The sequence below is a fragment of the Mus musculus genome, chromosome 16 (assembly GCF_000001635.26).
Source record: "Mus musculus strain C57BL/6J chromosome 16, GRCm38.p6 C57BL/6J".
Lineage (NCBI taxonomy): Eukaryota > Metazoa > Chordata > Mammalia > Rodentia > Muridae > Mus > Mus musculus.
Genome location: NC_000082.6, coordinates 84,848,188 through 84,870,408, shown reverse-complemented (window position 1 = coordinate 84,870,408; position 22,221 = coordinate 84,848,188). Strand labels below are relative to the sequence as shown.

At 41.2% G+C, this 22,221-nt stretch overlaps 1 protein-coding gene across 8 annotated transcripts in view; it reads right to left on the bottom strand.

The window, feature by feature from the left end:
- Nucleotides 1–6,625: 6,625 nt before the first annotated feature.
- The window catches only part of Gabpa (GA repeat binding protein, alpha), a 28,893-nt gene continuing 13,297 nt past the window's right edge, over nt 6,626–22,221 (bottom strand). For 2 of the 8 annotated variants that reach the window (XM_006522906.2, XM_006522905.4), the window contains exons 6-10: nt 17,755–17,949; nt 13,894–13,947; nt 13,235–13,375; nt 12,837–13,035; nt 6,626–10,034 (exon numbers count right to left, since the gene is read on the bottom strand). In XM_006522906.2, coding sequence (XP_006522969.1) covers nt 9,806–10,034; nt 12,837–13,035; nt 13,235–13,375; nt 13,894–13,947; nt 17,755–17,949 — 818 coding nt within the window. In that variant the 3' untranslated portion in view covers nt 6,626–9,805. The remainder of the gene's footprint in view (nt 10,035–12,836; nt 13,036–13,234; nt 13,376–13,893; nt 13,948–17,754; nt 17,950–22,221) is intronic. The other 6 variants (XM_030248977.1, XM_017316876.2, XR_876129.3 and 3 more) reach the window with 5 other exon arrangements.

Here is a 22,221-nt window from a genome sequence, read left to right as displayed (position 1 = left end):
ACAACCTGTAGAGACCACCTCCAGTAGATAGGCATGTCCCCCAGTTAAGGGATGGGGCCACCCATGCATCTCAAAATTTTAACCCAGAAATGTTTCTGTCCAAAGGAAAGACAGACAAAAAATTAGACAGAGACTGAAGGAAAGGCCTTCCAGAGATGGCCCCACCTAGGAATCCATCCCATCTGCAGACATCAAACTGATGCAAAGTGCTTGCTGACTGGAACCTAATTTGGCTATTCTCTGAGGGGTTCTACCAGTACCTGGCCAATACAGATGCAGATCCTCACAGCCAACCATCAGACTGAGCCCAGGGACCCCAATGGAAGAGCTAGGGGAAGGACTGAAGGGGCTAAAGGGGATTAAGAACCCCATAAGAAGAACAATATCAACTAGCTGGACCACCCAGAGCTCCCAGGGACTAAACCACCAACCAGAGTACACATGGAGGGATCCATGGCTCCAGACATATATATGTAGCAGAGGATAGCCTTATCTAACATCAATGGGAGGGGATGACGGCTTGATGCCCCAGCATAGAGGGATGCTAGAGGGGTGAGGCAGGCAGGAGTGGGTGAATGGGTAGAAGAGCACCCTCATAAAGACAAAGGCAATGGGGAAAAGAGGAGAGGGGAGGGGGGCAGGTGGAAGGGTAACAAGGAAGGGGAAATATCATTTGAGATGTAAAAATTAAAATTTAAAAAAAAATAGAAAAAAAGAAATGTATTTGCAAACAATTCCTTGACATACATATGGCTTTATCATTTATTATGGAAGAAAGGAAACTTGCATAGTAATGAGATGAATGTCTCTGTTTATTTTACCTAAGTCTCAGCTGGATATTAGATGTTGCCTGGTTCACAGATTCTCCATTATTTTTCAGAGTTGAAGAATACTTTTATTTTTATCAGTTCTGACAATGCCGCTTCATAAATACACAGCACAGAGCCATTCTAGGTTCACTTCAGAAACTGTTGGACATTTTGTCCTAATCCTAAAATATAACTCACTTAATGATTTTTTGTGAAAATCAGAGACCTGAATGACAGTTTCCAAAACCAAACATCTGAATATGATACAATCCAAAGAGTCACTAAGTTGACATATACTGAGGAGTGAGGATATGGAAGAATTCAAGTTTTTCTGAAGTTACTCTCTTATGTTGTTGTAGGAGTAGAACCTTTCTGTACAAAGCAAAAAACATTGCAAGTCATGGCATTCAACGATCTTTTCCTCGGAGCCAAAGTATGCCAGGCCATGCTTGCCAGCTTTTTGAGGATGTCTGTACCTGCATGCCACACAAGTGTGTAAACTGAGTGTTCAGAAGCAAAGCCCATGAGCACCGCACGAAGCGCCTTCCATTCAGTACGGTTTCATTTAGAAGTAACTTGACTGACATAACACACTGATGGACAGCATGGGCGTTAGGTAGAAAAAGTGACGAACAGTAGGCTGTCATTAATATTTTATCTTTCAAACCTGTTTCTTGGTGCATGGTTTCAATTAGACATAACTCTGAAATCCTACTTTCAGGGACCTCTTGTTGTTGCCACACCTTTCAGGCCCTCTGCATTTGGTTACATTTGGCCATTTTTTTAAATGGTTATTTTATTTACAATTCAAATGTTGTCCGCCTACTCAATTTCCCCTCCAAAACCCCCTATCCCATCTCCTGTTTCTATAAGGCCGCTCAGCCACCCACTCCTGCCTCACTGCCCTAGCATTACCCTGCCCTGGGTCATCAAGCCTCCACAGGATCAAGGGCCTCCCCTTCCACTGATGCCCTTTTTCTGCTACATATGCGGCTGGAGCCATGGGTCCCTCCATGTGTACTCTGGTTGGTTGTTTAGTCCCTGGGAGCTCTGAGGGGTCTGGCTGGTTGATATTGTTGTTCTTCCTATGGGGTTGCAAACCCCTGCAGCTCCTTCAGTCCTTTTCCCTAACTCTTCATTGGTATTGATAAGGGACCTCTAGACAGAGTCCTAACCCATAGTTGAAGATACTTGACATAGAGTTCCACAAAGTTACTTCTCAGATTGATTTTATGTGGCATTAAAATCCATCACACTTGGGTTTTGAATACACTAAGTGGTCACATTACCACTTAGCTATCAGAGGCTCTATTTCTTGTCCAAATGAAAATTCTGAATTGGCAGTGTGACTTCCGTCTCAGTTCCCAGTCCCTGGATGCAGTGGACTCGAGGGTCACACTAATAGATGCACAGTGCTAGGATGACAGGTGCGCCCCATCTCCTAATTCACTTTAGGGTCACAACTATTGGGGCTAAATGTGAGAGCGCTTCAAAGGTATAAGGCCATTGAGGATGGATCTCTCCAGAACGGCTGGCTTTGGAGCCTACCCCTTGTTTTTCTCTGGTAACCCCCTAGCAGAGTAAATATCAGCTTTGCCACCCTTCAGGATTTAAACACCGATAACAAGGTACAGACATCAGGATCTTGTTGTGAATCCTTTTTTAAAAAGCTATTTTTCTTCTTGTAAAGAAAAAGAAAGAAAGTGATGGGAAGAGAGAGAGAGGGAGGGATGGAGAGAGGGAAGAAGAAAGGAAGGAAGGGAGGGAGGGAGGGAGGGAGGGAGGGAGGGAGGGAGGAAGGAAGGAAGGAAGGAAGGAAGGAAGGAAGGAAGGAAGGAAGGAAGGAAGGAAGGAAGGAAACACATCTTTGGTCCTAGGTAGAGATAAGAAATTCTGATCTACTTCAAAATTTTGAACAGTACGCACTCCTGTATCCTTCCCAAAGAGTTTATTTAGCTGAGCCCATTAATCACCTGGCTCTGTGTAGCCCACAGTAAATCCGATTCACACAAAGACATACAAAGAAGGGCTGGTTGGAGTGATGGCTTAGTGGTTTAGAGCATTTGTTACTGTCTCAAGACTAAAGTTCAGTTCTCAGCACCTGTGCCTGATGGCTCACAACAGCCTTTGAGCCCTACTCCAGAGCATCTTATATCCTTTTCTGGCCTCCAGACACCTGCACAGGTGTACATGCACACACACACACACACACACACACACACACACACACACACACACACACACACACACAAATGCACACACATACAGAGAGCCATGCACTCACACACCAATGAAATAATCTTTTAAAAGTCATGCTAATGAAAAACTAGTGTATCCCTATAATGAATTAATCTATGTAGCCTTTCCATAGGTCCTCCCTCATACCCTGGGTGCTTGAAGGCAGCACTGCAGAGCGCATCTGCTTCCCTAAGAACTCACTCGGGAAAGTGTAACTTACCCTTTTCCTTTCTTCCAGATACTGGTCAGAAGCATTAGTGTGTCTTCCCTGACACTCTGGGTTTCTTAGTCCTCTCAAGGGACATCCTCCCTACTCCCTGGTCAGACGACTACTATCTCGCAGGTGCTTGCCGACCTCCATTGCTGAGAATCTGTTTCTCAGACCATAACTCAAAAGACAGGACTTTCTCTCCTGTATCTCTCTCCTCCAGATGGCTGCTGAGATTTACAGCTTGTGACTCTGTTGGGTTTTTTCCCACAAACATTACTAAAATTGTCCTCAGTTTTGATACTTGTTCCAGGAAAGTTTCTTGTATCTTGGGTTGTGAGCCTAGCCCTCAGCAGCTAAGCCATCTCTCCAGCACTCAGGTAAGTTTCTTTAGAGTAGTGTGCACAAAAATTGATGAAAGATTTTATAGATGCAATGAAATAATATGATCACCCATTATTCACCCAGATTCAAGTCTTCAGCCTTGAATTGAACCACCATTTTTATCTGTAGTCCCTTCTCTGAAATACCAGGGAACAAGTAGGTGATGTCACAGTGTTTCATCTTTACCCAAAGCACATTTCTAATGGGCATTCTTTTTTTTTTTTTTTTAAAGATTTATTTATTTATTATATGTAAGTACACTGTAGCTGTCTTCAGACACTCCAGAAGAGGGCATCAGATCTCATTACGGGTGGTTGTGAGCCACCATGTGGTTGCTGGGATTTGAACTTTGGACCTTCGGAAGAGCAGTCGGGTGCTCTTACCCACTGAGCCATCTCACCAGCCCCCATGGGCATTCTTTCCCCTTGCCTCCCCTTTGTTATAACCACAAAATATGTAGTACAGCAACCTCAGGATTTCCGAATACCCAGTGTTCTCTAGTTACTCAACTCTCACTTATAATTATTTATTTATTGTAATTCGGATCCAAAGATCATTTACTGTAATTAGGGTCCAAAGATCATGCAGTATTTGATTCATATAAGAAGACTTATACGTATCTTTTATCCTACACATTCCTTTTATCTCTGTAATTAACATTTCAAAGAGGATAGTGTGTGGTGTGTGGTGTGTGTGTGTGTGTACCCACAGAAGCAGGAGAGCGCATCATATCCTAGAGCTGCAGTTACAGGTGGTTGTGAGCCTCCTGACATGAATGCTGGGAACTCAACTCTGGACCTCTCAGAAAGCATATCATCTCAGGCACTGGGCCATCTCTGCAGCTTCGATCTATACCAGACGTTTTAAATCATTATCTTTGTGTCATTTTTCCTTGTACTTTGCTGATTACATCCCTGAAACTGACAGGCGCTTTTTGCTTTATTCTTCCTATAAACCGGTCCTCAACTTGGGGATTTGTCAGATCATGGTTCGATTTCTTTGCCAAGATCGGTCCTAATGCATCTCATTATGGGGCTTATGGCAACCTCTGAGCTGTGTCTGGAACGCTGTGGAGCAACCACTTCCTCCAGATTGAAACACTTCCTTCTGCAGGAAGCTACTCAATCAAGGTAAACACCTCATGACAGCTTCAGGTAGTCCCTGAAACTGAGCAGATTCACTGGGCTCCTTCCTGCCAGAGTAAGCAATAAAAGCTGAGCATTCCTCTTAAACGCAAGGATGCTGAGCTGCAAGGAAGACTCTCTGAAACCAGCCGAGCCTCCTGGTAGAGATTTAGTTCAGCTGTGCCTCCCTACCCCCTTTCTGAACCCCAAGGGCATGGTTTTCCTGTGTAGCCCTGGAAGAACTCCCTTTGTAGACCAGTCTGGACTTTAACTCAAGAGGTCTTCCCACCTCTGCTTCCCCAGTGCTGGGGCTAAAGGCATATGCAGCCACTAACCTGGCTAACTTGTAAAGGCTGTTCTCTAATCTGGTGAGCTGCCTGCAGGCTGTGTGTGCCCTGTGCTCCAGGTTCCCAGCTTTGTGGGCTGTCGTCCATCCACACTCAAGTGTGCTTTGGTGATGCAGCAGTCTTCGAGTCATTTCTGCTCCCATAAGTAGCCTCTCACCCGTATTCCCATCACCAGTTAGACTCTGATGGTGCCTGTACGTTGGTCTGTTATGCGTTCCCTATCTGGGGTCAGGAGATGTGCTGCGTCCTCCCTGGAAGTTCTGTCACACAACAGATGCTAAGACTGATGTATATATTCGGGTATCACCAGACAAATGCATCCATCCTTCATGAGAGGTAACAACTCACCTCGTGATTCAGTAGCAACAGTGACACCTACGTTTGAGTTAAGGCTGGCTCTGACACAAATATCTCACTTTAGATAAGACAAAGCCACGTGACACAGGAAAGGCACCCAGTGTGTGAGTCATTTGCTTACCACAAGCTTTTGTTAGTGAAGCTGTTAGCAGTCTTTACTGGGATAGACTTTTCCCAAAGAAAAAAGATCATCCTTAGTTTCAGGTCTAGCCTGCAAGCAACCTTGACACGTCCGTTTGCAAATTGGATAGTACTGATAACGCACATCAAAGGGTTAAGGAAAATGTAAATGAGATGTTTGACACACCTACAATGTTATTACTCAGTTTAGCACTGAGTCATGGATTCAGCACTTTTTACCGTTCCGTGGACTGAGCACCCGTCTCCACTACCACACATCATAGGTCCTTACGCTTATTTACTATAAGCAGATATATATGCTTATATATATGGTCCCGGGAGTGATGTAGCAGCCACCCTAGTTTAGGATAAGATGGTTCTCATCACTCCCAACTAACGGGAAACAGCACATTCTAAAATAATGCAGTTCATAGACATGAGTTTCTTATGGAAGCATGCCCAAGTTTATACAGTGCTGGGCCACAAAGATGCAAACGACATTTTAACTTATAAACTCTTGTCTGAAACATCACGTCACTGCAGGACTCGGGAACCAGAGGCAGGAAGACCACAAGCTTGAACTCAAGACTACTGACTACAGTCAGATCCTGACTACAAAACAGGGGGGAAAAGTTAAATATAGCCGGGCAGCGGTGGCGCGCGACTTTAATCCCAGCACTTGAGAGGCAGAGGCAGGAGGATCTCTGAGTTTGGGGCCATCTTGGTCTACAGAGTGAGTTCCAGGACAGCCAGGGCTGCACAGAGAAACCCTGTCTCAAAAAAAAATCAGTTCTCCCCAGTTACATTTTTATTTCATGTGTGTGTATGTGTGTGACAGAGAGAGAGAGAGAGAGAGGGAGAGGGAGAGAGAGAGACAGAGAGAGAGAGGGAGGAACAGAGACAGAGAGATACTCTGGGGAATCACTACTTTGATAGCTTTTTAAGTCATGAAAGGAAATGCAGAGAAATCATATGTACATTCACTAGAGGTAGATCCCAGGACTCTGAATTTTTTTCCAGAAGAAAACAAAAACCAAAAAACTTTCAACATAAGAATTTATTGTATAATAATTTTTCTCATTTACTATTTTTACATTTTATGCACAAATATTTATCTGAGTAAAAATAGAAAATAACTGTTTTATGTAAAATTACAAAAAAACAAAGAAATACATAATTGTTATTATGATAGTATAAGTGTCTTTATTTAAAGAGTAAAAATGTATGCAAAAATTCTCCTCCCTTCTACAAAAGACTCAAGAGTATTTTTTCTTGGGAGTAAGTGAAATATTGAATATCAACATTTTTTTTATAGCCTTTAGATCTGAAGACATTAAGTCAGTCACAGGTTTGTTTTGCAATTATAAATTTTAAAACATTTTTGTGCTATTTCAAGGATACACTAGTTCTTTATAAAAGGCAGTAGCATAAATGGCAAATGCAGAAAATGACAGAACTTGCCAAAAATACTTGGAGGTACACTCTTTAAAAGAAATAACCATACTCCAGCATTACTGTTTATCTGGGGAGAAAAACTGAATAATTTTTCCTACTTTATTTACATGGATCAACACTAAAATGAATGCAGTTGGCTAACTCATCATGAGGAGCTCAGTCACAGCCAGCACTTCTGCCTAACTGGCTGCACCTTCCAATGCCAGCACCAACGCTCAGACCTCAGGCTAGCTCAGACCTCAGGCTAGCACAGACCTCAGGCTAGCTCAGACTTCAGGCTAGCACAGACTACAGGCTAGCTCAGACCTCAGGCTAGCTCAGACTTCAGGCTAGCACAGACTACAGGCTAGCTCAGACCTCAGGCTAGCTCAGACCTCAGGCTAACTCAGACCTCAGGCTAGCACAGACCTCAGGCTAGCTCAGACTTCAGGCTAGCACAGATATAAAATGACGTCAATGTAAACATCACATGGAAAACTCGCTTTTCTAGCAACAGGAACATTTCATTATTCTTCAACTTATAAGGTACAAAAGATGGTCAGACCGTTTTCTGTTCTTTTTGTTCAACTGTATCTTAGGCTCTATGAAAAATGCACGACAAAACTGAGCAAGGATTACCATGAATTAACATTCTTTTATAACATGAGTTATTTTAATAGATGATAGCAAACTGGGGCCTCAATAAGAACAACACATCTTTGAACTCTCAGTGGAGCCAGAGTGAGAAAGCTTGGGTCTCCTTCCGTGTGGGGGGAGCATGGAGGATGCAGGAGGGGTAGAGAACAACCACCTAAGATCTGAGAACTGTGCTCAAATCACAACTAACCCACCAGCTTCCAAAGGAAGCAAAGCTATACAACACGTTTTGTGTGTTTTGTTTTGTTTTGTTAAGGATTTGGAAATGTTTGATTGTAGGGACCTAGAACAAATATAAATGTTCCTTTCCTTAAAACACATTCCTCCGAATGATACACAAAGTCTGTCCTCTTGGCTAAAGCTTTAACATAATGTCTCCAACACACTGTAAGTCTGAGCTTCTCAAGCTCTGATGTACTGCGGCAATGCCCTGTTCTCAAGCAGTGACTTACGGCTCCCAGGCCTATTTGCTGTCGAAAGTCAGGGCCTAAAGATTATTCTTATACTCTACTCTTTCAATTCATGGTGACCAAACTGTACTAATAATTTGCCTGCCTACTGTTGTTTATAAAAACAAAGAGCAAATATAAAAAAATAGGATTTTACTCTTTTTAACTATTTACTGTATAATCTTAAAGGACTTAATATAAAGAAACTAGCAACCCTTGTTGAAGTCTGACAGCCCAGCACTGGAAGTCATGATATAGGAGGTAAGAAACCCTCTGTCTTCTCCCTAACACTCGGTCCTGGCTGCATCATCAGGCTGCACTTTCTCTCCTCAAACTCTTCTAAAGCCAATTTGGGAAATGAACTGAAAGAAAAACAAATGAGAGAGGTGTATATAAAGTAGCCTTTATCCTGTTCTGAGGAATTCCTTTCTGTTATGAAAACTATATGCTAATCTCTCATATCATGATTTATGGATAATACTTTAAAATAAATGAAGAAAAAAATTTTTTAGGCATTTCTTCTTAGTGTTAGCAAGCAGTAAGGCATTTCATATAAGATTTATTTAAAAATGTTAGAAATATTAATCTCCCCTTGAATATCTGTCTTCATATATGCAGAAATGGTTAGCTAGTCATGTGTACAGTATTTTTTAAGAGTCATATATGCAATATTCAAAAGAAAAAAAATGAAACAAGTGGGAAACTTTATTTAAAGAAGATCGCCTACAGAGCCCAGTCAAACCCTTTCATAACTACTCACAAGGAACTTACGTCAAACGTTAAACATGTCGCCTGATCTAAAGTCTTCATTTTATCAGAAACACAGAAGGGAATATATAAACGGTCTTGCATAATAATCTGGTACTACAGATTAATTTTTAAAAAAATAGGAAGTCAAAACTAAACCAATTTTTTCTTTCTGAGGTATACTTTTTAAAATCTGAGAGAAAGAATGATATCATTTTGGAATTTTTGCAATAGCTGGTTTATTAGAATTAAATGCCTCTCTCAAAATAATTTAAGACCTTGGCTTGACATAATGAATAATCTATACAGAAAACCATTAATAGTGGTTTGAGTTAAGCCAGCTTTAAATCTGGGTCTCATTCAACACTTTCTTCTGCCAGTTAACTTCCTCTCTTCTTGTAAATTATAAATTAATAACCTGATAGTTTAGTAATTACCAATGTAATTGTATTTGATAGGACTGCTTAGCTCTGCTTGATTAGATGAAACAGGCACACATGCTTTAGCTGAGAATGTCCTTTTTCAGGCTCTGTGTAAAGCAGCGGAGAGGAAACAGCTCCACGCCCGCAGTGGCTACACCAGGCTGTTTCCTGGAAATGCTTCCCTCCTTTCATCTTCAGACGCTACTGGCTATTTTTTGGTAGGGCTAGACATTAATACTGACCAGTTTAGCTTTCCTGACTGTTAGCAAACTACCCCGATGAACCTGCTCTCACATTGCAGGCATCGTGGTGATCCTTTAACATATTCTAAAATATATGTTCAACGTAAAAAGATCCAAATTCACAAGAGTATGAAATATTTATAAAAAAAATCATGCATCAGATTGTACACTCTAGAAATACGATTCAAATTCAGTAATAAAGGTTAGAGCAAAGCTTGCTCTAAATATTTAAGAAAAACCTTAAGACTCCCCAGGAGGTCCTAGGTCTCAAATCTCTTTGTCTGCCTGTAGAGAGGTGGCTGCCAGTGCTACTGCCGTGACTGGCTGGGCAATCCCATGCAGCTGCATCCGTGCCAGTTTCTTCTGTTCACACTCTATGACCAGACGGTTCAGTTCTGCTGCACTGTATCCAATAAGAGTCTTCAAGTCACAAACAAATTTGTACACAAATCTCTTGCCTTGAACTTTACAAATCATGTCCCCATCATAATAATACCTTTAAAAAGAGAAACCACATCAGGACCTCGTAAAGATGAACAGTTTGTACTCCCTACTTTTTAGACTTTTCTGCAAACAGAAACCTAGCAGAGTTCTGAATCCACTACAACAGTTAACATTGACGTCACAGTATTTCACATTACAAATCAAACTCTAGAACATTACTCACCAAAACTTCAGTCCTCACTACTCCAGAATCTTATATATGAAACTTTCAAAATACATTTTTAACAACTCTGATAACATTGCTTTAGAAACCAACAGAATTACTAAAGAGAAGACAAAACAAAAGAGCCTTGGAAAGTCAGAGATACACCGCAAGGCCTCACTTGCTGCCTCTGTGACCACAGGACCATCCTAGTTCCTTTAATCCTTTATTCCTCATCTAGAAAATGAGGTTAAAACAGTACTTACCCTCATAGAACTGTTGAATAGAGGGATAATCTTTATAAAGTGCTTAGCTTACAATGACTGCCACAGTTAACTCTCTATAAAATATAAGCTATGTTAACAGGAATCCAGATAACAAAAAGTTACAGATGGTTGGTTGTGAAGTCCACTTTTGTTTTATATAAAATCTAATATGATATATTTAATACAATAAAGAAATATCTTCATCTTCCATTTATTATATAAAGGCTTGCCACATTTTGGAGAAATTCTCCAAACCACGAGGGATCCCAAAAGAATAACTCTAAGGTCAGAAGAAACAGGCTCCAGGAAAAGAGGCGAAGGGCAGGCATCATGAAGCAGCACCACTGTCTAGCCCGCACTGCAGAGCGGCCTCGGAGGCTACGCTAGACTACTTTACTACACTCTCTATGGAGGCAGAAGCAGCCGAGTTTATAGCTACTTTGTACATCAGACTTCACATCAACAGAAAATTTGAATTGACTAACCACTAAACTACTTGTCATGCAGTTTAAAAATATAAGTTTATGATAAATAGACATTTGGGAAAAGGAAAAAAAGTGGTTTCATATTTCTAGAATGCAATTAGGACTGGTGTAATCGTCATTTCTTGGTAAAAGAAAAAAGGGTGCATGCACGCGCGCACACAAATACACACACACACACACACACACACACACACACACACACACACACTCACTCCCTCCCTTCACCAGGTCTAATACTTCCTTTCTTCAGTCTGGAGCACACATCACATGATACCATACAGAAGCAGGAGCCGCATCGTTCTCCCCCTATGTTGTTACATGATGCCCCCACTTACCTTTGTGAAACTAGTTTTTAAAACCTCTGACATTTTGAGCTCTACCATATAGATAGAAGAAACACACACATTAACATTAGAAATGCCAATTCACCATTCAGTTCTCACTCAGTCTAACAACAGACTGCCAATAACTGAGCACTCTGTCCTTTACCAAGCATCCTTAATCTAAAAGTATAAACACAAGCTTGCTTCAAGACAGTAACTCCACTGCTTTTCTCTGTATTTTTTTTCCTTAAAGGAACATACATAAATGCTGTAGTTTGCTTTTCCTAGTTTATCAAATTATCGTAAGTGACCACATTCACAAGCTCTATCCTACAGTTACCTACCTTACAGTCCTTTGAACCCAGACCCCTCCTATCCTAAGTGAATACACTCAGGCTATAGCTATGTTCTACAGTGACCACACAGTCCTTTGAACGCAGACCCCTTTTGGACTCTGTACTGTCATCAGAGGCAGCAGTTCCTCTTTGATACTTGAGTACATCACAACTGCTTCACTCGTTTGTCTGCTGATGGATACAGGGATGGTTTCTGATTTAGGATGCTGTGTATGGACATTCAGACATGTCTGCTTGTGGTCTACTAAGAAAAGTTGCTTGGTAACTTAGCAGGGCAGAAATTGCAATCCACCCTGGACAGAATCCTGCATGGCACACCTCTGGCCACAGTGCAAAAGCACTCCCATAGCCTCACCAACACTCAGGAGTAGAGGTCTTTCCACTTAAGATTATCCAAAGGAACTAGGGGAAATCTTTCCAAGTTCAACTTTTGGATATTCAGATTTAGGCAGATGTAGAATGATAAAACTGTAAATGTAATTGCCAAAATAGGAATTCATGAATTTAATATATATTCAATATGTAAACAGCATCTTTGTAATGCAAACTAAAAAAAAAATTTAAGATTAATAAGAAGATTGGTTTTGAACAAAAATGATATACTTTTAAATCACTTTAAATAAATAATCTTATAACAATCTTTTTATAAAGGTCTATGCACCTCAAAATTGTAAGAAAAACTCTTAAGTAATTTTTAACATAATGCATAAAACATTTAACTTAAAAAAATTTTTAAAGGGGCTGGAGAGATGGCACAGAGGTTAGCAGCACTGGCTGCTGGCTCTCGCAGAGGTCCTGAGTTCAAGTCCCATCAGAACCATGTCTATGGGAGGCATCTCCTGGGCCTGGGTCTGAACACAGCTGCAGTGTACTCACATAAATAACTGTAAATAAATCTTGTAAATAAATCTTGTAAATGCACGTTCTCTGTTTTTTCTCTGGGTATATATATGTGTGTGTGTGAACCTGAAGCCGGCTAGTCTCCTACCATGTGGGTTCAGAGAAGAGATTCAGCTGGGCAGCAGGCTCTGGGGTGAAAACCTTTGTTCACTGAGCCACCTCAGCAACCAACACTGACACGCGTGCACACGCTCACACATGCATGCGGGATGCACACAATCTTAAAGTATTTTACTTTCATTAACTACCAGGTTTATATCAAGAATAAGAAGCTACATTTCTAGAGAAGTATGATATTAGAAAACAAAAAACAAATTCTTACCGTAATGCACGGCTAAGTTTCTCATAGTTCATGGTAGGCTTGTTCTTACGTTGTCCCCATTTTTGCGCAACCAACTCAGGCTGATTTAGCTTAAATTCACCTTCATCACCAACCCAAGAAATACAGTCTCGAGCATCCTTGTCAGTAAGAAGTTCTAGCAAAAACTGCCATAGTTGGATCTGACCATTGTTTCCTAAATCCGTAAGCAGAATAAGCATAGGTCATGTTAGAAGCTAACACAGGTAAAGGCAGTGCACAAGCCCTCTGGTCCAATCTCAACCAAAGCAAAAACAAACTTCTCAATTTATAAATATTAGCTTAACACTGCCAGAGAACTAGTCCAACTTAGAATATATCTAAATCGACAAGTTTACTAACACCAGTTCATGCAAAAGTACCTGTTCTGTTCCCCGGTGAACTTCTGTCTTCTCCTGAAATCCTTGGGGACCGTTGCACTTTAGCTGCTTTTGCACTGCTGTTTATAACTTTAATCGTAGTCGGTGTAGCGGGAGGCACTGAGGCTGGAATAATCTGCACAGCTAAAAGGAAAAAAGAAGAATATACTTTTCTTCTAATACAGAAAATAGAAATAAATGCAATCAATAAAACTGACGTTCCTGCGATTATGTTAGCTCATTTGAAATGGAAGGGTAGAATAGAAATTGTTAATACCATCTTAAATCTAGTGAAATTTGCAGCATTTTTAGACATGCTACTCAGCAGTCAAAATGAATGAAACCGAGTTGCAAGCATCAAAGCTAAGTCTATCGAGTGATCAAGGATTCATAGAGCAAGCCTCAAGCATGTGCATGGCCATGGCTCTGCAGCACTTAAGGTGGCATAGTTTGTAGAAATCAAACCCTGAAAGAAGAGTTGAGGCTAATCAGTTCTCAGTTTAGCGAGAGAGGAACAGGGCAAGCAAAGCCAACACACTCAGTTCAGCTGCTTCCGTCCTCTGTAGTCAGAAAATTCTGCTGAAAGCTTGAACTTGAAGCTATCTAATAAGGAAACATTTCTTCCTGGTAAGTGGGCGCACTCTACAGGAATGAATACTCACGCTGGTCAATGGTAACTATCTCATTCATCTGTTGCTCTTGGCTGGCCAAAACATCTGAAGAACACAAAACATTCATTCTCATTTGAAACTGAAAATACAATCCCCAACACTGTAAAAATGAATTTAGCAAAGACAGCCTTTAAAAAAAGCTCCATGGTTAAAAACAAAACCAGTAAAACAAGTAAATAAGATATATATTAACAACTGAAACTTAGTGCGATAATACTCCTAAAATTAAAATATCAGCTGTCCTAAGAGACTGATTAGTCATCTTTAAAAGACTGCTCTCAATGGAAGACTTTTGCTACAGCCATAGACTTGTTCATTCTGTTAGCTCTGTTCCTTAGAGAACCCTGACTAACAGACCTGAAAAGAATCTTCTACAAAAGCCTCAGTAAGTATCTATCTGGTCTTCCCAGACCAAATGCCATTGTTAACTCCTTCACATATTCAATATCCCAGTTTCCAGCACTTCAGACATCTAGTCTATCTATTGAAACTGAACCTGTTGGTCATCACCCTCGGACTGGGTGGCTCATAAGACTGGGACTCCAAGAAGACTCGAAGGGAGTCCTGCCTGGGTTCAGTTTTGAGTTGCAAGAGCTGAGAAGAGTGAGAGACTAAGTAAGATGAAGTCTGAAACCTACCAGATAGAAATTTCTTTGGGTCTCTTAAGTTTGAGGGCTTAATTATTTGAGACTAGCCTCAGAGAGATTAAGGGTTTAGAGCTTAGCAATCACTACCACTTAGGCAAAATGTCAAACCCTGGGTATTAATTCTTGACATCTGAATGAGATCTCTCACACCTCACAAGGCTATTACGAATCTCAAAGAAAAATGCTTTTAAGAAGCACACTACAAAGTTAACTTTTCAGTAAACTGAGGATTTTTATGTTTTATTTAGACCTCTAGTTCTGAACATTCTACTCAGAACTGTTCTCTTAAGAGCTCTGGGGTTTTTTTGTTTTGTTTTGTTTTGTTTTTCAAGATAGGGCTTCTCTGTGTAGCCCAGGCTGTCTGGAACTTGCTTTATAGACCAGGCTGGCTCAAAGTTCTAAGAGATCCACCTGCTTCTACCTTCCAAGCGCTGGGATTAAGAGTGGGCATCATCACCACCTGGCTAAAAGCTTGGGTTTTTCTCACAAGTTCTTAAAGTCTCATTGAAGAAAAGTGTTATTAAAACTAAAAGTATGGGGCTGGAGAGATGGCTCAGCGGTTAAGAGCACTGACTGCTCTTCCAGAAGTCCTGAGTTCAATTCCCAGCAACCACATGGTGGCTCACAACCATCTGTAATGAGGTCTGACTCCTTCTTCTGGTGTGTCTGAAGGGAGCAATGGTGATGTACTCATATGCATAAAATAAATAAATAAAATCTTAAAAAAAAAAAAAAACAACTAAAAGTATTCTGCCACTACATGAATATAAGCAGCTTAACCTTAAAGGAGACAAGTTAGAACGGAACCATTCATTAGGCAGCCCAGACCCTGGCTACCTGTAAACTCAGCTCCAAACCCTTGATTCTCAGAGACTTGAGTTTGGTGTGGTTCTTAGGGACTCTCAAGGCTGAAAGCAGAACACAGGAAGTAATAAGTAATGTAAGAAAATACAGGAATCCTGAATACCAAACTTCCTCTAAAGCGCCTCAAACCTTGGCCATGCATGAGAGAAGGAAGATAATGCTAAAAGCAAGGTCCTGAGGACCATGGAGCCCTCGGGGTGTGAAGCAGAACCAGTCCCTTTCCCTGAAGACTTTGTTCCTTGCTGACAGACAGACAGATGTTCACATCTGACAGACAGACGTTCACATCAACAGCATGCATGCGCAAGAATTTGTATGCCTGGAACATTTCTTATCTATCTTCCCCAAATATAATAAAAGCTGACAGAAATTTTAACTTAGGCTCTGCATGCAGGAGGCCAAGTGATAATCAATCAAGGTACAAAAAGAATTCTCACTGTCCAGACAGGTTCACAAGAGATTACTCGGCTGGCAAGGCGACAGACAGGCTTCTCAGTAACAGACCTGTCCTAGGAAACAGCACTCTTCAGAGCTAGGCCACAGACGCTCTGCTCACAGAACCCTCTTCTGACAAGACTTGGGAACAATAGAGACTCTTTTAGAAAACACCTTGCAGATCACGTCCACTCTGTAAATGCAGAACTGGACCTTAGATTCTAAAACCAAACCACTTCCTTACTGGGGCAGAGCAGGGATTCATGCTGGACAGGCAAGCAATTCTATGAGCTGTTAATGGAGGCTGGAAAACTCTAGAAGAAAGCTTCTCTGAGGAAACCCAGTCTACTGCACAGAAGAGAAAGAGGAGAGCAAGACTCTTGTTTCCTGACTAGGAAAGAAAATTCGTAGTAACTTTCACAGTTTGAGAAAGATCAGGTGAATTAGAAAGCGACAGGTACAACAAAGAGTTGATCTAGGAAAGACTGAGAAAACCATGGCGTTAGAGACTATTCTCAGTATTATTACTGTAGTTCCAAGAACAACTCAGTTAAAACTCTGACACTCAATTTACTCACATTTAACAACTGAAGCTGGTAATAACCCCACGCAGCCAATGAATATAACCAGTCTCTTAGTGACACTTCAAAAAACACCAGTGAGCGTCCACTCAAGAGGAAAGCAGTATCATGCCTTTCCAGCCCACCTCGTCCTCAACAGCAGAGGCGAAGCTTGGGTAACAATGCTATATCCAATTACTGTCTAAGGTCTTCTTTCCTCATCAGGAGCATAGCAGAACAAAGAACAAGCCGTGACATTTCCATACGTAACTCTTAGCAAAAAGAATAGACTCTAGCCCACTTATAAACAGGAAATGACGGAGGTCCGGCTAGCATTGCAACATATAAAACAGTATGAAGGGATGGACTGCTGGTAAGATGGCTTAGTAGATACCTTAAAACATGTTAAAATATGGAGTGGACTCAACTAAAACTGTGTACTTAAATTTGAACTTTTTGGTCAGCCAGGTAGTTTCTAAGTTTTCCTCAGAGAAGCTTTGCTCTGAAGTTCTACAGCCTCCATAACTCTCTTAAAAATCTTATTTATTGCCGGGCATGGTGGCACACGCCTTTAATCCCAGCACTTGGGAGGCAGAGGCAGGCGGATTTCTGAGTTCGAGGCCAGCATGGTCTACAAAGTGAGTTCCAGGACAGCCAGGGCTACACAGAGAAACCTTGTCTCGAAAACCCAAAAAACAAACAAACAAACAAAAAAACCTTATTTATTCAACTAGGAAAAACATATAAAAATGCCTAATCCTACAAATAAGAGACTAGGAGGGAAATCCCCTGCAATTCCAGGATCTTAACGTTCCTAGAAACGCAGGGGAGGATTAGGGACAGACAAGGCAATGATCAGAATGTGTGAGAAGGGCTAAAGGTGGAGGCGGAGGCTCGTGGGAGACTTTCATGACTTCAGTTCTAGCCAAGCTCACAAGAGGATCCTGAGCTGAGGCTAGCCATATAGCAAGACCTGTCTCAAAAAGATACACAAACACGAGAGACCTTGGAACGTGGGATAAGCCTAGGTTAGGATCTTAGTTTGGATCCTCCCTATGTCTAACCACCTGCAGGGATCTTACAGCCGCAGTCTCACATAAAAACTAACAAAAAAAAAAAAAAAAAAAAAAAAGAAAGAAAAAAAAGGGGGGGGGGAGAGTAAGAGTCTAGGGCATTACTATAGGTGCTGAGATAATACATAAGAACACCTCATACCGCCTATGACAACATTAATTACTATAGCTTAAGTGTCTGCATATTAACAATTAACAGAATAAAAACAAAGTTACAAAAATAAAATTAAGCTTTAGTTACAATGCAAATAGATAATAACGCTAATTTTATACATTTTCGAAGAAGCTCCAGATGACTCCAAAGAATTTCTCCCCGAGGGACCCGCTGAAAAAAATCTTCTTGGTTGAGACTACATAATTCTCTTCCCGAAATGTTGAGTGTGGTGAGGTCTATATCAGTCATGCTGAACTCCTTCATTACCCAAACCACCCAATGCAGGACTTGGTCCGTGGACCAGTGTATAGGATCTAGAAAGAAAAATATTACCTTTAGCCTGGTTCCATCTTAGATACATTTACAGTTAATTTCTCAGTACACACATATATACACATATACACCCCAGACAGGCGACTTCCCAAGTGAAGCACACTAATTTGTGAAGAGCTTCATGCTGATGCTGCCTTTTTCCCTCTATTCTTTCTCCATTTCTCAATCTCACGTCTCCAAGAATGAACCAGGAGTCACTTGGTTCTACATCACTTAGTCTGGAATTTTGTCATGAAAAACAAACTATAAAATTGTTCCCTGGTGCATCAAATGACAGCTAAAGTATATTATTACCTTGGAGATACTGGAGGACACTGCCCAAGCTCAAAATATTATTTTGTAGCACTGTAGAGTTGGTGCCTTGAAAAAAATTACCTGGTATACTAGGGAGCTAGCCTCACTCTTCGCATTGTGTACAATGCACTCTTTCCCCATCCCTCCCACTAACAAGCTGGTCACTGTGTACTCACGCTTGGTGGCACTTATGATATGGCATGCTAGCTTCCTGTTCACTCAACGGTCCCCCAGTGGCATCAAGTCCATAACTCTAAGGACTGTGTACTAAACCTGACTTTAGTCAACCAATGTGACTTGAATAGGCATTTGTTGAATGTATATAAAACATACTCAAATTATTTCATTTTGTCTGCTATTTTTACAAGCTAACCAAATTTGCAACCAGAAAATTAAAGACTGCCAGCATATTTAAAGATTGTATAACTATATTCCTGGCATCTAATTGAAGATATTACCTGTGGGCACTTAATTGCTTGGTTAATTCTGGCACTGGTACTCTTGCTTTAAGATGATGGTTTACATAAGTAGTATTGGCCAGATACCCAATGAATGAGTGCTATTTTGTAAGAAAATGTGTGTAAAAGTAACAACTAGTCAAGGAATAATTTATGGCAAAAAAAAAAAATAGACAAAAGAAAAGCCACAGAGATGGAAGGATGTCTAGAAGATGAGAATATAGTTTATTTTCTCTGAATGTACATAGAAAATTAGGAAAAGTAACTGAGAGTAAAAACAGAAACCCATAGATGCTTACAAAACCCAGACACACACCCAGGGTCTACCACAGAGTCCATATCACACACGGGTGAAGACAAAGCAGCTTCTATAAGATACTGGGTGTGGCCATACTCTGTAACCCCGAGTGAAGTGGTTTGAGGGCAGCTTGGCCAACAGTCAGCTCTCATCTCAGAAAGGAAAATAATCTACAGGAGCTCTAGGTTCCACACCTATCAGAAGCACAGTGACCTCAGCAAGCCTGACGGGAGCCAACAGCCGTCCCTAAAGCACAACAAGCCAAGACGGAACACAGCCAAAGAACAGTCTTCCTCGTGCAGCAGCGGCCGAATGCAGGGTCCAAAGGGACGGAATGCAAACGCAAACGGTGAGAAGCCCAGGGATGTGCGGGCAGGGAATGGCAGAGAAGCCTTGGGCAAAAAGGAAGTGGGAAGGAAACAACAAAAGAGAAAGTAAACCACACCTATATACCTGGGAGTTTGAGGCAGGAAGATCAAAGGTTCAAGGCCTGCCCGAGCATTTTAAAGAGACTATGTCTCACAAAAGGAAAAAAAAAAAAAAAAAAAAAGGAAAAGACGGCTGAGGATATGACTCAGTGGTACAGGAAGGAGAGAAAGCGAGAGAGACGGAATGGTGGATGATGAAGGGGTGGTAATATATGAGAATGAATAAGGCAGTAAACAAGAGCCGAGAAAGCAAGCCACTCAGCACTAGTGTGCTACCTGACAACAACAGAGGTGGCTCTGAGCTAGCCAAGCTACCATGAACCACACCTCCCTTTAAAATATCTAAGAAAGCAAACTCATTTTACATTAAAAAACTTACAAGAAACTTTTAGTATCAAGTAAGGTGGGAAAATATCAGTCTGATTTGTTTTCCTTAAATACTACCAGGACAACTGGTTTAGTATATTGAATTGGCTATGTGTATTTTGTCTCTTTTCTCAAAGTAATAATGAAATACCAGAAAATCAGTATTGTTTTGTTTGTGTTTTTTAAGATGTGCAAACACAGGAACTCAGATATAAAATCAGAGATGGAGGGGAGATTTCAGCTAGTTCTTAAAATCAACAAGCTGGGCAACAACCAATTTATTCAGTAAAGAGAAATTATGATCAAAAGTATCTGTACAGGAGGATCCCAGTTTAAAATGAGAACTCCTTGCTCCAAAATTTATATTATATTGCTCAGGATGTGCTGACTCTAGACACAAGTCAGGCAGGGGCACACACTTAGTATATGGCGAGATTATTCGTTTAAGGACACACGTTACAATGGATAAATAGTAATGCATAAAATACAGTGAAGGAAAATATTCTTTCTCACTATAACCAAACTAAGAGAAAGACCAGGCACAAAGAGCAGATGAAAGAGTCACAATGCGTTGCCTCTGAGTGTTTCCTACAACACTAATGGGACGGGGTCAGGAAACGTAAAAGTGAGCTTTACCGTGCTATGCAGACAGTACCATCAGCAGAGCAGAGGAAAACAAATACTGTTTGGAAGGGTAAAGTAGAGCATCTTCTTCAGAACCCTTTCTAGACAATCTGTAAACGGAATGAAAGCATGGTGCCTAGAGAACTGGCCAAAGCTACAAAAATGGATAATGGAGGAGCCAGCTGATGTCAGAGACCAGGGGCGAGAGGCCAGCTCTGGTCACGTGGAGACTGCGTCCAGATATAAGTGAGAAAGAGAAAAGCCAACAGCTGACCACTCGGTGTAGGAGAAAGAAACTCTTCATACGTACCCAAACCTATGGAACTAAAAACAGGACAGTTAGGGGAGGCTGAGCAGGAGGACATCTGTGAGGACAAAGGCAAGCTGGGCTATATAGGATACCCTGGGCTAGAATGCCAGACAACTAATCAAACAACAAAAATGAAGTCAATACTCTCTCTGCTCAGAAACTTAACAGTTGTCTAACTACACTCATGGTTCTACCACAAATGAGCAGTGCTAAAGTGACGAACTTAAACCAAAGTGACAAATCAGGCTGTGAACGGGAGAGGGAAGCAGATGCCTGCGATCCAGCACTGGGAGGCTTAGGCTGGACGACACGTTTCAAGTCCATCCTGGCACCATAGGAAGCCTTTACGTCAAACAACAAAGCAAACCAAACCATACACATCGCACCACACACAGCAGCAAGTCCCCAGCATGAGAGCAAAGCCTTGCTCTGTTGTCCAGAGAAGCGAGCTAAGTCTCCTTCATTCCAAGGTGAGGTAACAAAGTGATGAGAAAAGGCCACGAAGAAGAACCCAGCTGTGGCTAGAGAGCAGGGATCCACGGCGGCAGCACGGACGGGTGCACAGCTGCCTTCTCAGGGGCTTTTCTTTCTTTCTATCAGACTTGTGACAGAAGACTAAACAAAGGAGTGGACCAATGTGGAGAAGACAGAGAGCTGTAGAATTGGATAGCCTTAGATACAATCTCTAATACTTTTTGTATGTGAATATGTTTATATTTTAGACTCTACATGTTCTTAGATGGTGGAATCTGGCAAAAACATGAATTTTTAATTGTACAGCTTCTCTCTGGGTAAATTTCTAACTACAATTATTAATTTCATCTTCAGATTAGTTTAATGGGCAATACTAAAAATACCCACACATAAAACCATATGAGTGAAGAAGTATCTAAGCTGCTGTCAAGATAGAAAACTGGTTCATAGTAATATGAACTTTGGGGAATTTCCCAAGGTGAGTTCAATATTTCAAAGACTTTAAGTAGCTGTAACTATTTAATTCTATTTCAGTGTTGCTTGGAATGAATTAATTAGTCAAGGAACTGCATGTAGGTATCGAAAAAGCAGGATATTATCAAAGACGATCTCAAGGGTTTTAAATGTACTTTAAGTAAGCGCCACTCCTGGTAGGACCTTGAGCCACAGTCTCAAAGCTCTTGCTGCCCGTGCTCAGTATGAATTACTTTCTGAAGCTCTGCTACTAAAGACGGCCTGTGGGAATGCAGCTAAGACTCAGAACATTACTAGGAGCTTTCATGGCCCTTTCTTCCCTTCTCAGCACTTCTTCTCGGGTGATTCCTAACTTTCTATCTCAAAGGTCAAATAAACTACCCACACTAGCTTCCAGAAGCCTAAAGTAAATTTCTACTTGTTACAATAAGGAATTGCATGTAGCTATCCCTTGGCATTTGTGGGGAATTGGTTCTAGAAGGCCACCACTCCTCAGGGCTCCTAAATTCCTCAAAGGCTAAGTCTCC